At 39.3% G+C, this 16951-nt stretch overlaps 1 protein-coding gene across 7 annotated transcripts in view; it reads left to right on the forward strand.

Moving 5' to 3' along the window:
* The window catches only part of CCDC171 (coiled-coil domain containing 171), a 181493-nt gene that overhangs the window by 28187 nt on the left and 136355 nt on the right, over positions 1-16951 (forward strand). For 6 of the 7 annotated variants that reach the window (XM_048502903.1, XM_048502902.1, XM_048502899.1 and 3 more), the window contains exons 5-8: positions 5416-5562; positions 7555-7647; positions 8814-8974; positions 11782-11920. In XM_048502903.1, the coding sequence (XP_048358860.1) occupies positions 5416-5562; positions 7555-7647; positions 8814-8974; positions 11782-11920 (540 nt within the window). The remainder of the gene's footprint in view (positions 1-5415; positions 5563-7554; positions 7648-8813; positions 8975-11781; positions 11921-16951) is intronic. The other variant, XM_048502904.1, reaches the window with a different exon arrangement.

Here is a 16951-nt window from a genome sequence, read left to right on the forward strand (position 1 = left end):
CCATAACAACTGCAGTGTCTTAGCTGGCTCCAGTGAGCACTCTAGATGGAGGAGGAGGAGGCTTCTTCCATGAAATATCTGGGCCTCCATAGAACTGGCTGATTTACTATAGCAACCCAAGCATTTAAATGGCGTGCCTCAATTGGGACACAGCAATTTCCATCAGGCTGAAGCACAGCCTCCTTGCCACAGAGGGCAGGTATGAAGTTCCCAAATGCTGTTGTAGCCTGGTACGTGGCTACAACCCCCATTGTATAATGTTGTGATTTATTCCTTAACCTGGTCCTCTTAGATACAACCTGGTACCTCACACAGTTGTAATTTATTTTCCAAACTCTTCAGTTAGTGTGTATGCGCATGTATGTGCATGCAGGGCTTTATGTAAGTGTCCAGTTTCTAGAAAATCATGGATCTGGTATGTCACTTTGTTTCAATATTATTTCAGAATATGGGATAGATAACATTGAGGAAATTCTTCATCTGTTATATGCTCAAATCTGTTAACTAGATTAGGCTGTGAAAAATACTCAGGACACCTAATAAACTTGATGTCAGAGTGGAGATTTGAGCCAAATCCTAGTCCCGTGGTGGCGAACCTACGGCACTCCAAATGTTCATGGACTACAATTCCCATCAGCCCCTGCCAGCACGGCCAATTGGGGCTGATGGGAATTGTAGTCCATGAGCATCTTGAGTGCCATAGGTTCGCCACCACTGTCCTAGTCTGACCACTGCAATATGCTGACTTTTTACATGAGGATCTGAAAATAGTTATCTGAAATTATTAACTAATAACTGTGGCTTAAACACCCATAATATCATGTGACATGCAATCACAAATATCCTGGCTTCTTCCCTGATACCACCCTTGCTGCACTGCAGGGTGGCATACTAGGCTGGCTCTCTTCAGGGAAGATTTGGGAAAGAAGGTGATAAAATTAGCATTTTGTTGAGTCAGATGGTCACAGGAAAACTGAGTTCTGGTTTCATAAACTGATCATGGTTTTGCATCATGTTTGACCCCAGCACATGGTTAGTAGTACATCTTCATTTTTACAAGGTTCTGTTGGTTAAGCATCCCTGTGGAATGGTTTATCCCCAACCATACATCTGATGTTGTGAGCTCAAAACATCTCTGTTTTCCCCAGGCATTTAATTGTTTCTCTCCGCTCCACCCCCCCAGCTAGTTTTGTGTCATGGGAATTTTTGTACCTGCTTTATTATCTCACCTCTGATACCCTGTTATCTGATGCTGCTAATACTGAATACTGCACACTTTTGATATTGTCTCTGGCTGTTTCAAAAGCTATTCTTACAGCAATTATGGGTTTCTAATCAAGTTCCCAAGTTTTTAGATCTCTGGTGCATTTGCTTGACTATGCATGCTCCTGGTCTTATGACCTTTGTGAGAAGTTGTAGTGGTATGGTATATGATTGTAATCCCAAGTCTCACAATGTATATGAGGAGCTTGAGTTTAGCTAAAGTGCCCCTAACCCTAGTAGTCATGTTAGGACTATAAACTATGCCTGGTTTGGAATCAAAAATTTGACTTGTTGGTTGAAAAGTTCAACCTGGAAACATGATTAGAATCTGCTCATCAGCACCTACTTATCTCTTTCATTCATGGTCATTTGGGTAAAGCAGTGGCGTAACTAGGCAAACTGGAGCCCTGGGCAAAACCTGAGCTTGATGCCCCCCAGGCGCGTGCCCAGTGCAACGTGCACCCCCCGGCCCCCTTGTAGCTACGCCCAGTGGCGTATATAGGCAAACTGAAGTTTGGTGCCCCCCATGGGCAGCCGCCCTCCCCCACCGTGACCAAGCAATGATTTTTTACACCAGGTCGTTTCAAAGTTGCCATCATATTATAGAACAGGGGTAGGGAACCTGCGGCTCTCCAGATGTTCAGGAACTACAATTCCCATCAGCCCCTATCAGCATGGCCAATTGGCCAATTAGCTGGCAGAAACTGATGGAATTCTGAAAACGCAGGTTCCTGATTTTATCTGGCTATGCACCTCCTAGGCCCATTTATCTTTAACTCACTGAAATATGAACACACCAATAGGCCATGCCACACAGCAGAAATATTTTTTAAAAAAACATTTTCAAAATGCTTTCAAAATGTTTTATTACTGCCATGAAAACATTTTATGGTGTTGTATCCAGTCCCCCCAATTGGAAACAGCATCACTTTCAATGTTATTTAAACTGGGAACCCCAGATTCTCCCTTTAAGGTAGATTTAAAAGGAGAATCTGGGCTCCCTAGTTTAAACAAGTGTTGCTGGAATCCACCCCCAAACAGCATCATTTTCAATAGTGTTTAAATTAGGGAGCCCAGATTTGCCTTTTAAATCCACCTTTAAAGGGAGAATCTGGGGTTCCCAGTTTAAACAGCATTGAAAATGATGCTATTTTGGGGTTGATTCTCCCCCACCCTGAAATAGCATCACTTTCAATGTTTAAACTGGGGACCTCAGATTCTCCTTTTAAATCCATGCCAAAAGGGGGGGGGGTTAAAAGGAAAATCTGGGGAAATTTGGGGGGTGTCTGCTGTCAGGGGTGCAATTGTTAAGCTAGCAGCACCAAAATTTCAGGGTATCTTTAGGAGACTCTCCTAATGATACCACCCAGGTTTGGTTCAGGGGGTCCAAAGTCATTAAAATACCAAAAAAAACCCCCACAAACGAACCCTGCATTTTTGGCGCCCGCCACAAGGGAGCTCCCTGGGCAACTGCCCACTTTGCCCAATGGGCATTACACCCTTGGGGTAAAGCAATTACTTTAGTTATTGTTCACTTCCAAAAAGTGCACTGGAGAGCTGTACTGAACTTAGTGTGATTTAGCGTTCACTCTGGTCTTACTTTAATGTTGTCTTTTGCTGTCTCTGGGGGCAGAGAATCCACTGGCCATTTTGTGTGAGAGTTGGCCTTGCTTGATAACTGCAGATTGTTCTGTTCACAATCTTAAATCCCCACAAAGTGGTGAGAGACATAAATCTAAATTTGGGGTATAGTCATTTGGACTTGGTAGTGTGGTGAACCCCTTCTGGCATTCACCAGAGTACGCTTTCACTATATCCAATAGGTGGCCATTTCATCTGCTGGGGTGTGTGTGTTGTTTGATTTCCTGATTCATTCACTGAAGAATATGGTATTTTTGATGTGGATCACACAGAATTCCTGTTAGTTTTGGTCTGTTGTCAGGACTAAGTACTGTGAGATCAGAAAAGGCTGCTTTGGCGTCAAAAATGTTTTGTTTATTAGTAAGAGGTCAGGATGCTCACCCTGGTGCTCATGCTGATAGAGGTGGAATCAGAAAGCCTGTTGTCATTAACAGCACAAGCAGCCTACTAATATGTTCGTTTTAATGAATTGCAGTTTTTTTGGCTGTGACCCTACAGTAACCTTTCCTTTAGCTGCTTTAAGTCTGAGATTAAGACGGTGAAGTGGTGCTGTGAGGGGAACTTAAATTGGTAGCTGTAAGTGCTTTTTTAAAATACCCTGATTCTGCAGCTGAATTCTTATCAGGCAAACAAGCTAATTATATATATATTCTCCCCTCACAGAGGAGCTATGTACATCTGTGCTAAAACAAGAGCAACATGTTTGAAAATTAATGAGTAAGAAGGTATTGTATTGGATAGTTAAGCTGCAGCAGTAAATACATGTCCCAAAGAGGTTTTTCTATGCTCGTGTAGTAATGGCACATACTGAGGATGCAGTTGGACTAATAACTAATGAGTTTTACAAATGATGATAGCGCGTAGTGATAAGAGATTGCAAGTTTGAAATTTCCTGTGGAAAACCTGCTCTCAGTGAGTCCACTTTTAACTGTAAAACTTTTTCTAATTCTATACTGTGTTACCTATCTTCAGTAGTTTTGCCCAGTTTTGTGTTTGTGGCTGCCTTGAAGGCTTGTAGCATCTTTAGAACACAATCCGCTTTTCCAACGCCATTATTTGTAAAGTATAATAGTACAGTGGTGATTTTGGTGACTCCCTTCTAAACTTATTGACTTCAGTAGATGTAGAAAGATATAACTCTGCTTTGGGTATAGAGAGAATGATTGCACACACATAAAATGCTGAACTTGAGAACTGTAAATTACATTTGCAGTTGTTTTTGTTAAATGACTCTTCAACCTGATGCAGTAAATGGTGTAACTGTGTGGCAAACTTGCTATATATTTGGAAGGTTATAAGAAATAACTCTTTAAATGGAAGAACTCCCAGATGTACAACTCTCTTATTCAGCAATGCTATGGAAGAGTACCACAAATCCATGGAAACACTTAAAATTATATTGTGAAAGCCTTATTTACATTTCTTCTGTTTGAAGCCTTAGATCTGAATGTTGATGTTTTCTAGGTTCTATGAAAAGTGGTGATACTGATCACCTCAGTCTTAAATGTGCTCACATAGAAAATCTTCTGATCATAGGGAATACATTTCTGAAGGAGTACAATTAGAAATAGGCCTCAGAAACTGTGAACTTGGACCTTTGGTTGAATTCAGACATTCCATTTAACTGGAGACAGTCAAGCAGTTTCCCTGATTCACTGAAGAACTGAGGGTGATGAAAAGGAAAAGACAGCAGTTGGAGTGCCATTGGCAGAGAATTCCAAGCAAGAATGATTTAGTTTGTATTGTTCAGTCCTATTTGGAGTTTCTATACCATAACTTTCACGGTTTTATAACTCCCCCCCCCTTCTTTTTAAAATGTTTTATTCATATTGTAAGCTGCCCAAAGTTCCTAAAGGGAGAAATGCGACTGATAAATGGTTAGAATAAAATAGATAAATTATACAGATTTGTATTTGCCTGGTTCCTCAGTCTCCCTTTTTCACCAGCGGAACCATCAAACTAACTCTAGTTACATGTAATGTGTGAGTATAGGTGTACTGTTTGGTCCATGGGAGGAAAACTCTGGTTTTTGTAGAGTATGAGTAACCCAGAGAGCCTTCAGTGATCATTCGTTCACTGTCCTGTCTGCAAAAGGATGTGACAGGGAGAGAAGCAGTAGTCTGTTCTAAGTATATCACAAGCTGGGTTTGTGCCTATTTTGATTTAACCAAGATTAAACTGGATGTCTGAGTGCAGCATTATGGTGATGTGTACTGACATTTTATGCAGTGCCATGTACTGATATTGGTTCAGCAGCACCTTAAAGACGAACGAGATTTCCAGGGTATAAGTTTTCAAAAGTCCTTTAGTTTCTGAGGACCTTCAAAAGCTTATATCCTGGAAATCTTGTTCTCTTTAAGATGCTACTGGACTTGAATCTTGATTTTCTACTGCAGACTACCCATCTATGTATTGGTGATCTGGAGTATGAATTGCTTAAACACTAGAAAGCATTTTTCAAAGAATCACTTTGTGTTGGTGTTTGTGCTAATAACAATGTTATATTATCAGGAAAAAAACAGCGCTGTTCAGAGTATTCGCCAGAAGCTGCAGGATCTGGAACTAGAACACAGTAACTGCTCTGAAGTGATAAGGCGGCAAAACAGCGAACTTGAGTTCAGTGCTGAACGGGAAGCTCGACTTAAAAAAGAACTGGACGTAAGTGCCATCTTTTCCTGCCCTCCTCCATCAATGTTTTGGGTGTTGGTGTGAGATAACTGCCTACAGTGGAATACCCATCATATTCCATGTTCAGCTTCCTTCCTAGAGAGCTCTACTTTACTGCCACCCAGAGAAGTTGCTGGGGGGAAAACCATAGAAATTGTAAATTAACAACTAAATGGTCACAATGGTAGTCCAAAAATTAGAGTCTTTTTCTAAGGAGCTACCACATCAGCTGCACGTACTTCCCCAAACTTCAAGGATATACTTTTATTCAGGGATCTGTGGATGGTAAGGAGATGTGGTATTCACATCAGTAGGGCTGATTTTTGGGCATGTGTTCGTACAAAACGAACTATGAAACAAAGAAGGCACTGTTTAAGCAGCTGTCAGGACAGAAAAAATATTTCATGTTATGGACAAATTTATATTTCTATCACTATCATTCACCAATTTAAATAGAAAAAGGGAATGCACTGCAAGTAATGGTAACTGCGGTAAAAAAAATCTCCACAAGATGGTTTTAGTTTAGCAATTTGGTAGATACTTAAGCTATGCTCAAAAAAGCTGCTTTTCTCTCAGTAAGATTTGTGCTGTTCCTGTAGTGCCCTCTGGTGGATAATACCATGAAATTTTGCTAACTTGTTCCAAGAGCTTTTTGCATTACTTCTGTTTAAGAATTTTCATCCTGCTTTTCTTACAAGAACATCAAAACAGCTTGTGAACAATAAAAGCATGCCTACATGTACAATAATAAAGAGAAATTTTCAATACAATGCAGGAGAAGTTGAAACAAAATATTGGCTCGAGTAAATCAGCAAAAGAGAGCCTGCTGTAACGAAAGAATGTCTGCAGTGTTTTAAAAAGTGATACCAAATTAGCTTTCTACTATACTGAAAGCTTCTTCCCCCACAGCTGCTTTCCTTCACGGCATTTTTATGGATATTTCATGATATTGTTTCTCCACAAGGATATGCCTCGGGTTCTCCAGCACACAAAGCAGAAGAAGCTCACTCTGCAAAGTCCTCAGAAAAACACACTCCCTTTCCTTTCTCCTGTTCTCGCATGTGAAATCTGGGTGTTTAATATTGTTTAAAAGAGGTTTCAAGATGTTATGTGGGATTTCTGTTTTACAATTTGGATTCTCAAACTTAAGAACCCCTTATAAATGATGGCTCCAGCCCAGAGGATGTTGGCTGTGTTTTAAGTCCCATGGAAATATGTGGGACTAATTGATTTCAGCATGTCTGACTTTCTCTGCGATGGGGTTAGAGAACTTCGAGGGACTGTTCCTCTTATGCTGGTGTTAACCGTAACATTCATAAATATATGCACAATTGGGTAACTAATACAGTATTGTTTAAAACAGTGCCATTTTATTGTAACTACAAGCAATCACCTTGTGTATGTCATATGGAGTGGGTGGAAGTTTATATATTCTTGGGTCCTTTACCACACCCTTTCCCAGCCTGAGCACACTTAGAATCATTTATTTTATTTTTTAGACTTCAAATGCTGCCATTCTATAGACTTGCTTGATGGAGTGTACAACAACCACATAACTTTACCACTGGATTGTGTATTTGTCCAAGGTTACATATGCTCCCATAAATATGCTTGGCACTCTCTTGTTTTTGGTTAAAATAAAATAAAAAATTAACGAAAAGGTATCTAAAAATTGGATGGAAATTGTATTTTAACATTTTATGGAGGAGAAGGAGAGATGGATTTAATAGTCTGTGTAAACCAGTCATTAGTTTTGAAAACCAATTTTTTGTTGCTTTGCAAAAAGTGAAGTCACCCTTATTAAACAGTGAGTGTTGCTTTACATTGGAACTGTATTAAGAAACATAATTCTGTGCAGATGGAAATAACAGGCCTTCTTCAAGAGAGTTCCAAACTGAGTGCATTGTAGTAATATATTCAAGGGGTCACATTAGATACTTGCCATCATGTTGAGTTGATTTTTAAGTTAATTCTTCTTCTTAGGCAGCTACAGCAAGAGTAAAGAAATTGGAAGAAAATGTTGAAGCAGAAAGAGCAGCCCATCTAGAATCAAAATTTAATTCTGAAATAATTCAGGTAAACTGACAAATTATACCAGATTAGCATGCAACTGGATAATTGACATATGCTTAATAGTTTGCCTAATGCTATATAACAACACATAACAGAGAATAGCCTTTGCAGAGGATGCAATATAAGCTTCTATATTGAAGGGTCCTCGACTACTGGCTTGTAACAGCTTAATTAAATAAGGTTGTTTGCAAAACAAATACGCAATGGGTACCCAAAATAATACATTAACTTTGTACTTTTGCTGGCATCCCAGTATTAACCTAAGCTCCTGCAGGCATTTAGCATTGTGCACTGACCCAGATTGTCAGCATACGCAGGCTGCAAGTTACAGTGCTGTAACTTCACAGTAGTTTCTTACCTTAACTTTAATTCCCAGATTCTTAACTATGATTTTAGGTACAGAGAATAGACTTCAGGGTTATATACTTCCCTTTTATAATCTTCACTCTACAGGATAAATTTAGATATTTATACTCTGCTTTTTACTCCAGTGGGGATAACTTATTTCTCCCTTCCTCTGTTATCCCCCACAAATAACCTTTGTGAGATAGATTAGGCAGAGAAAGTGAGTGATCCAAAGTCATCCAGTAGGTTGTCATTCAGAGTGGGGATTTGAATATGGGTTGCCCAAATCCTAGGCCAAGTATACTAGATTAATTTACCACACCTTTCTTCCCCTGCTAACTGTGGTTTGTGTATTGTTTGCTATCCACGTTTCACTCCTAACCAATATCTAATCCTTCGATTGAGTCTTGGTGAGGAGGGAATATTGTTAAATGGTAATGATGGTTAACTTTGGAGGAATTGATATTTTTAAATGGTAATGGCGGCTAACCTCATAATCATGGTCACAAGGCAGAATCTGCACTGAAGAAGAGGTTATTTAATAGAAGGGAATACATGTTCCCGTAGCTGAATTCATACCTACATTTAACCATGCTTTAGTTCACTGACTGAGCCTACATTAGGGATTATCGGTAACCCATATTAGTTACTGACCTAATCATGGTACTGTATTGACAAAGTTAAGTCTGCACCAGCCTTCTGTGTGTCAGTGTCTCTTGGAATGTGTAGAATGCTGTCTGCCCTCACATTACTGCTTTATCTAGTAATCTAATAGATTAACAGTACTTTCTGAGTTCTGATTGGTATGTTATCACATCTTGCAGTTAAGAATTCGAGACCTGGAAGGAGCTTTGCAAGTAGAGAAGGCCAGCCAAGCAGAAGCACTTTCTGATTTGGACATTGTCAAAAGCAAATTCAAAGAAGTAGAAAACGCCTATGAGAGAGAGAGACGAAATGCACACGACAGCTATGAAAAACTCAATGTGTATGTTGTTAATCAGAATCCACATGTCTTTGCTCAACTTGGATATTATATATCATATCATATTATATATTCTACTCTTTTTGCTAGTAGATGTAGCATACGATATGTGAATAAACAGTTGACAGTTATTTCTTCCAGTTCCTAAATCAATCTTAGATGTAATCATCATGGTTGAGATACTTAAAAGGTGAATGTGCAATACTTGGAGTTGCTTCTTATTTATTCTCTTGGCCATGAAATCTTTTTTAGCTTGGTAACCATTTCTTGTTGCATTGTGGTGGGCGAGAATGTGTTACTTAAAGTTCCCTTCTGGGTGACCTTGGGGGGGTCTCACTTTTGGTTAGCCAGACCTACCTCATAGGACTGACTTGAGGTGACAGTGAATGCTAACTTGAGCTCTTTGGTGACAGGACAGGAAAAAGTGTAATGCATAAAGCTGAGCAATTGTTCATGGTTAGACATGGAGGCTTTATGAATACAATAAAACAAAAAGTTAGATTTTTAGGGAATTGCCATACTAATTGTTTTACCAGCAAAACATTTGAGAATTTGGTCTTATTACAATATAGATAGGGTCTATAATATGTGTGAAAATATTTGATCACCGAATCAAGCATCCTGTATGCCCTGGTGAGATAATAGAGAAGGCTTTGAACAGTGATCCCCAAATTCAATTTTTTTCTCTAGACACAGAAGAAACAGTTGAGATGCTCTCTTTTTTTGCAGCAGTCCAGTAGATTGGTAGAGTTAGGGTACAGACCCTTTGCCATTCAAGTTTGCCATAATTTGAATTTATTTTATTTAAATATTGGATGTTAGTTTTTTCCCCATTATATTGTGGTATGAATGAAACTTCTGTGGCCATAACCCACTGTCTCTTTCAGGTAATTCTTATGTCACTTAGCATAAAATTGTATTACCTTCCTACTGTGCTGCTGTCCTTTGATGTGGTTAGCAACAATCTTAATTTGGCAGCCATATTTACTGTTGTTGTGTCTCCTTATAAGAATTCTCTTTGGGAAGGTTCATGTTTTCCTTTGTCTTCATACTGTTTTTTGTTATTGTTATAATTAACACTCTCTTCACTATTAATGATAACTGATCTTTTCCTCTAGGCATTACAGGAAAAAATATCTCTGTCATTGAGCAGATGCTCGTGAAAAATACAGTTTTTAGAATGACAGTGTTTAGTTTTGTAAAACAACAGTTTGTGTGTTTTTGAGGGCAAATGTAAACACCAACGCTAAAGGGGTAGATCCCCTAAATCCCTGAAAATTATGGTTCAGTTAGGGGCTTAATGATCCTGGAATAAAATTCTCTGAGTTGAAGCTATTTTTAAACAGAAGAGGTGAATTACTCATACAGTTGGGTGCTGTGTGGTTTCCGGGCTGTATGGCCGTGTTCTAGCAGCATTCTCTCCTGACGTTTCGCCTGCATCTGTGGCTGGCATCTTCAGAGGATCTGATGTAGGGAAAGCAAGTGGAGTATATATCTGTTGGCGTGTCCAGGGTGGGTGGGGAAACCTTGTCTGTGAGTCACAAAGGAGGCAACCAGGTCAATAGTTGAGGACATCTGAATAGAAGTATGAGTAACAATGAAGACTGTAGCCTGGGAGTAACCCTGTAGATAGCAAGGTCACTGGTGGGAGCATCTGAATAGAAGTATCCTGGCCTTTGTTTCTTTTGTCTTTGTTTCTTTTTGTCACACGAACACAGGATGACCATAGACAAAAGAAACAAAGGCCAGGATACTTCTATTCAGATGCTCCCACCAGTGACCTTGCTATCTACAGGGTTACTCCCAGGCTATAGTCTTCATTGTTACTCATACTTCTATTCAGATGCCCTCAACTATTGACCTGGTTGCCTCCTTTGTGACTCACAGACAAGGTTTCCCCACCCACCCTGGACACGCCAACAGATATATACTCCACTTGCTTTCCCTACATCAGATCCTCTGAAGATGCCAGCCACAGATGCAGGCGAAACGTCAGGAGAGAATGCTGCTAGAACACGGCCATACAGCCCGGAAACCACACAGCACCCAAGTGATTCCGGCCGTGAAAGCCTTCGACAATACATTACTCATACAGTTCTTCAGAGTTAACTGTTACAATCTGCAGGCTGCAGATAAAGATTGGGAAAATGCAGCAGACTGGCATAATGCCCCCGCCCTTGCCTTCTGCCCCATTATTGTGCTGCTGGCATGCAAATGGGAGTGCCCATGTTTCACTTCTTCTCCCCCAAGGCTGGGACACCTTGTGGTATGACAGAGGTAAATTTACATACAACAGGAAGAGTGAGTGGTCTGAAAAAGCCCACAAGCTTCCACCACATTCCTAATTGCTAAACAATGTTTTAGAGGCTGAGGAGGTTGTATCTAATGGTACTTCCAGATTTTTTACTTTTTTAGGTTCAGGTATAGTATATTATCAAATTATTAAAATCTATTCTGGAAAGTGACACATTTTTCTGGTTGTACTCAGCATGTTCAATAACACTAGTGTGGTTAATCCAAGAAACTTCTATGTTGTAGAAATTTATAGATTTAAGTTAATAGTGGTACTCTGTGTAATTTATATAATCTGAGTTTTATGCCAAACCCAAACTCTTAAATGACTGTTAGAATTGGTATGTTATTATTTTCTGAGGAGTTGGTCATATTTTGCTAAAATTAGAAATTGGTAATACTTTGCTCTGAAATTGCATGTTACAGAAACATATCAGGTACAGCAGTTGTCAGCATCTAAAATGTTAGTTGCCTAAAAGAACTTTTTGCAAATTCCCCCCCCCCCCACCTCCTTTCAGACTGGAAAGGGACTACCTCTCCATAAACAAGCAGCTAAAGGAAGAGGTAGAAGAAAAAAAGAAAGCAATTACAGAGCTCGCACAGAGACTACAGGATAATGAAAAAAGTTGCAAAGAATTAGAGGATGAGCTTCTACTGGTAAGAGAATAGCCATGAGGCATTTTCTTTATTGGTCCAAAAGATGCTATGTGTGCTGCCAAGAGAAATAAACTTTTTGGGGATGGGGGTGGGGGCTGGCAATTATTGGCACTACCCATTTCTGCTCTTTTTGCTTAGAGTAAGCCTATATGGGTGGTGTATGTGATGGGTGGAGCAGACAACTGAGCCGCTATTTCATATGAGTGTTTTGTTGTAGGCATATTCTGACTGCGGAGACCTTTGCTTCATTACTATATTAAGCTTTGTATATATGATGCTGTTGTGATAAATGCTAGGTGTGGAGCCTAGGCAATGAAAGGGTTGACAGCTTGATGAACATGATGTGCAATGGCAATCAGGTATGGGTTGCATCTTGAGGGGAAAGAGGGGCATAGATTGCTTCCCAATGGAATGACTGGTTATTACAAATTATATAGTGTTCCCCCCATGCCACATTATCCAATTAAAATGGATTTAAGCTAATGACTTTTCTGTATGAGACAGGTTTGAAACTCCCAATTTTTACACCTCTGATATGTTGGACTAATCAACCAGTTGACATATCTCTGAGGTCTCTTGCAGAACTAATGTTTGTGTTTGTGTGCCTTCAACGTAGGGTTGCTATGTGTGTATTATGTGCCATCAAGTCACTTCTGACTTACAGTGACCCTGTGAATTAATGCCCTTCAAAACATCCTATCATTAACAGGCTTAGTCCAGTCTTGCAAACTGAGAGTCACGACTACCTTGATAGATTGACTCAATCTCATGTTGGATCTTCTTTGCTTCCTAGTGCATTCAGCTGTTCCTAGCATTATTGTCTTTTCCAGTGCCTCTGGTCTTCTCATAATGTGACCAAAGTACGATAGCCTCATTTTGGTCATTTTAGCTTCTAGGGATAATTCAGACTTGATATAATCATTCTAGAATCCACTTATTTGTCTTTTTGTTGACCTACAATATCCATAAAATTATCCTCCAACACCACATTTCAAAGCATAAAGGAGAAAAAATGCACACTGCACCCAGCCAGTCATTAGGCTGCTAATAGTCTACCCCTTCACAAAATTGATCATGTTTTTAACTTTGCTATCCTATGTGAAAATATACAGTGTCTAACATTTGTTAGCATTTTAGCATTTTTATTTTTACTGGACCAAATGACTTCCTGGAAAAGGGTTTTGGAAAAAAAACTTTTAACTAAACAGTAAGCCAAAAGAAGATTTATTAGAGTTAAATGCACTTCTCTGATTGTTCTTCTCTGGTGAGAACCTTCTGTGTATCAGAATTTTATGTACTTCTTATTTTATCTGCTCAATATGGTATTAAACCTATCTGTGGTCTCACTCACTGACCATAATTTGGATAGTCTCAAAGGAATAGTTACTCTTTAGCTTCTTCTAGACTATTAAGTGTGGAAGCAATTTAAATTCACACATTTTTAAGACCAGAGGGGGACCATTACAATTATCTAGTCTGACCTCCTGTGCACACAGGCCGTAGAATTCATCCTGGTTGGATTAAAGCATATCTTTCAGAGAGATTTCTCATTTCAATTTAAAACTCCATGAAGCCCTGAATCGAGCTACCTTGTTTCTTAAGTGGTTCTGTGTAATTATCCTCAGTACTAGAAAGTTAGATCTCTTCTTTGTTTTTAACTTTTGCCTTCAGTTATTAGAACACATTTTATGTTTGTTGCATCATTAAGAACTGTAGAAATAATGTGACCCTTCCCTTAATAGTAAAGGAATCTAAGTGGACTGTGGGATTGGGTACTTTCTCTTTACCCACAGTTTAGAATTACTGTATGTTTGCACTGACATCCACCGCGTTAAGCCTGAGCATGGGAATTGAAGACTTCCTCATTTGCAACAAACAATAGTTTGTAATTGCATCAAAACCTTTTTATATTTCCATTGTCTTGTACAATCCCCATTACCTAACTATAGTTAAGGAACAGACTTCATTAAATCCGCACCACGTCTAAAAATCCATTTAATCCACAGTCATCCAAATTGCTAGTATGTTCAGTAGATTTAGGCTCAGAGTATTAAAGGCCCTACTTCATGTGTCAACTTAGAAATAAGACTTGGGGACCTAAAATTAATTTACTTTTATGCACGTTTGCCTAGAATTAGAATCTCACAGCCAAATCCTATATTATTTCAAGAATGGTGCTTAATATATGAGCATCCTGTGGCATGTTTTAAGCCACAACTTTCTTTTCCTTCTTGTGACTGCTCCATTATTTTTCTATCCTCTGACATGACTGGCTTAGCATGATATTAGAAATGATGGAGTTAGAAGACTCCTGAGAAAGAAATCAAGTAGCATAGAAGTTTTGCATAATAGTTGCTGTTTAGGATTGTATCACTTGCAGTTTGTCTGGATGGTTCCCAGACTTTTCTTTGAACTACTAGTGGATATCAGCACTGGGCCCTGGCCTAATCCCCATCTTTCCCCTAGGCATTAGATATATTGATTCATGCTCAATGACATTTGAAAAATCTTCTGTCTGAAAGCGTTCTAAGCCCTTTTCTAATAAGCTTCTTTGCAAAACAGACTCCTAGTTTGTAAATGTATCCTCAGTTCTTTTTTTTGGGGGGGGGGGTGTTGCATAATGCGACTATTAAATGGTTGTTTTGTCTGTTCTAAAGGACAGAATCAATCCAGAAGCCTTTTTGAGATAGTCTTGTTATCACACTACTAGCAATTGCATTGCAGAAATACCATACCAGCAAAGGTTTTATATTACCTTTAGCTTGTCTTATATTTCTTCTTGAAGGTCAGAGGTCAGAATGGGACACTGTCACATTATTATCTAACCAATATCTAACCAATGAAATGGCATGGATGTTTCAGTAAATGGTTGTTCACCTGCTGCGATTAGTATAATGAATGTTCACGTTCTGGCTAGAAGTCATGGTAATGGTGAGCGGGTGTGTGTGTGTGTGTGTGTGTGTGTGTGTGTGTGTGTGTGTGTGTCTGTGTCTGTGTGACACATTGATAACTGCCCTTGCTCAGCTAACATTTACTCACTGCAAAGAATATAATGCCTCAAATTGTATGGTATGGTACAAAAGATCAGGTAATCCAACCCTTAATGGTATTTGTATTGTCTTTTAATTAGCAACACAGTGACTATTGAGAGTTATTTTTAAGAAGATAAGAATGGGATGGGAATTGTAGTCCATGAACATCTGGAGAGCCGCCGGTTGCAGACCCCTGATTTAGCCCCAATGCTTCAAGAAAATTCCTCAGCAGTTTTGTTGCAGGAGGATGACAAACAAAACAAATTGTCCAACTACAGCATTTTAGATGAAACAAACTGATAGAATGATGACGTTTGATTAGCATAAAAATACTTTGGAAAACGTTGTTTTTCCATCCCTCAATTTCCCCTCCAGAATACAGTGCATGCTATACAAAGAATACAGTGCATGCTATACAACATTCCTTAAATGAGCCCTCAAAATGAAAGCTAGCCTTGATACAGGGTTTTTGTTTGTTTTTTGCTGCTCTTAGCTGTGACCATGATGTTCTCTGGTTGACTAATTTGTATGTATGTGTAGAAAGTGGAAGCTGGAGAAATTATTCTTTGTTCAAATATGAAAAATTAAAATCCCCCAGTGGGGCTGCAGTGCACTATTATTTTAAAGCTCATTTGTTCATGTTGAAGTCATTCTTTTGTAGTTTTCTAGAAGTGACATAGGAAGAAAAGAGCAGAAATCATGCAATTTTGACACTGGCAAACTATTTTTGAAAGATTTTTTTTCTTGGTTTTTAAAATTTGCCTGTCATGTTCAAATAGGCAATTTCTTCCTTCATCTGAACTGATGCATTTCCATTGCCCACGAAACTGATTAAAGCTACCAGTTTTAATAAACACAAAGGCAAGGAAACTGTGATTACAGACTGTAGATGGGGAGCTCTCTTGGGGCCCCTCAAGCACTTGTTAGCTTTTGTAAGAAAAACACCCTAACAGCATACACCAGGCCCTCATTGTATTGCCTGTACAGTTAGAAGAAAAAGTGTTAGCTAGTCAGATGTGGATTGGTTGGAATCTGGAGATCCAAATGTGGTTTAGGGAAGAGTTACCCCGTGTGAGAGATTTTTGAGTGTCAAGGATTATGGTATGTGGAAATACTTAAGATTTTGACTTCGGGGTGTGTAGGACTCTGTTTCTGAGTACAGTGAAGAAGCTAGGACTGGACCTGGAGATCATGGTACCATAGACAGCATGCCAGCACTGTGTCATCAGGCAGCTGAGTCCACGAAGAACAAAAAGTTCAGCTCCAAGCTAGATTCAAACCAAGGTCAGGATGTGCACTTGTGCACTGGAGGCTTTCTGCAGACCCAAGAAGCAGACCCCCATAGAAGCAGCAGAGGAAAGTTTAACAAGCAGACTGCAGGCAAGGGTATGAAATGAAGAAGCAAAAGGGACTGGAATGCGGATGTAGCAAGGCAACAGACAGGAAGGCAGGCAATTGGATAACAACAGTGATAGACTATGGAGGGCGGTAGGTTGGCAGGGACATAGGCAAGGCTAGAGTCTGATTTTTGTCCAGGCAAGGACCTCAGGACTAACCGAGAAGCATTTATAGGCAGATTCAGTCTGAATGAATCTGCATTAGTAGAACCATGAGAAAACTGCAGACATGGATCTGTTTTCCAACAGCCATCTGGCCCTTTTCTAGCCAAGTGTAGTGGTGTGAAAAGGTGGTACAACTAAGCAAGTCGTAAGTCATTTTATTTACAGTCAGTGACCAGTAATACAAAATCAGGGTACATCAGTTTCAAGGTACCATTACCATAGTATATATATAGACAAAAGAGTACTAGAAACACTATTCAAATGTTACATAATCTATAATAAGAGTACTAAAAGCACTATACGAAATATTACATAGTCTATGGTATTTACAAGAACGAATATTTGCTACACTAATATAATTATTATTGTACTTAAACACAGTTGGTGACTGTTTACTAAAAGGTCAACTCGCAAAAAAGCAAGTAGTAGGTGAAATA

Source organism: Sphaerodactylus townsendi, linkage group LG07, assembly GCF_021028975.2.
Source record: "Sphaerodactylus townsendi isolate TG3544 linkage group LG07, MPM_Stown_v2.3, whole genome shotgun sequence".
NCBI lineage: Eukaryota > Metazoa > Chordata > Lepidosauria > Squamata > Sphaerodactylidae > Sphaerodactylus > Sphaerodactylus townsendi.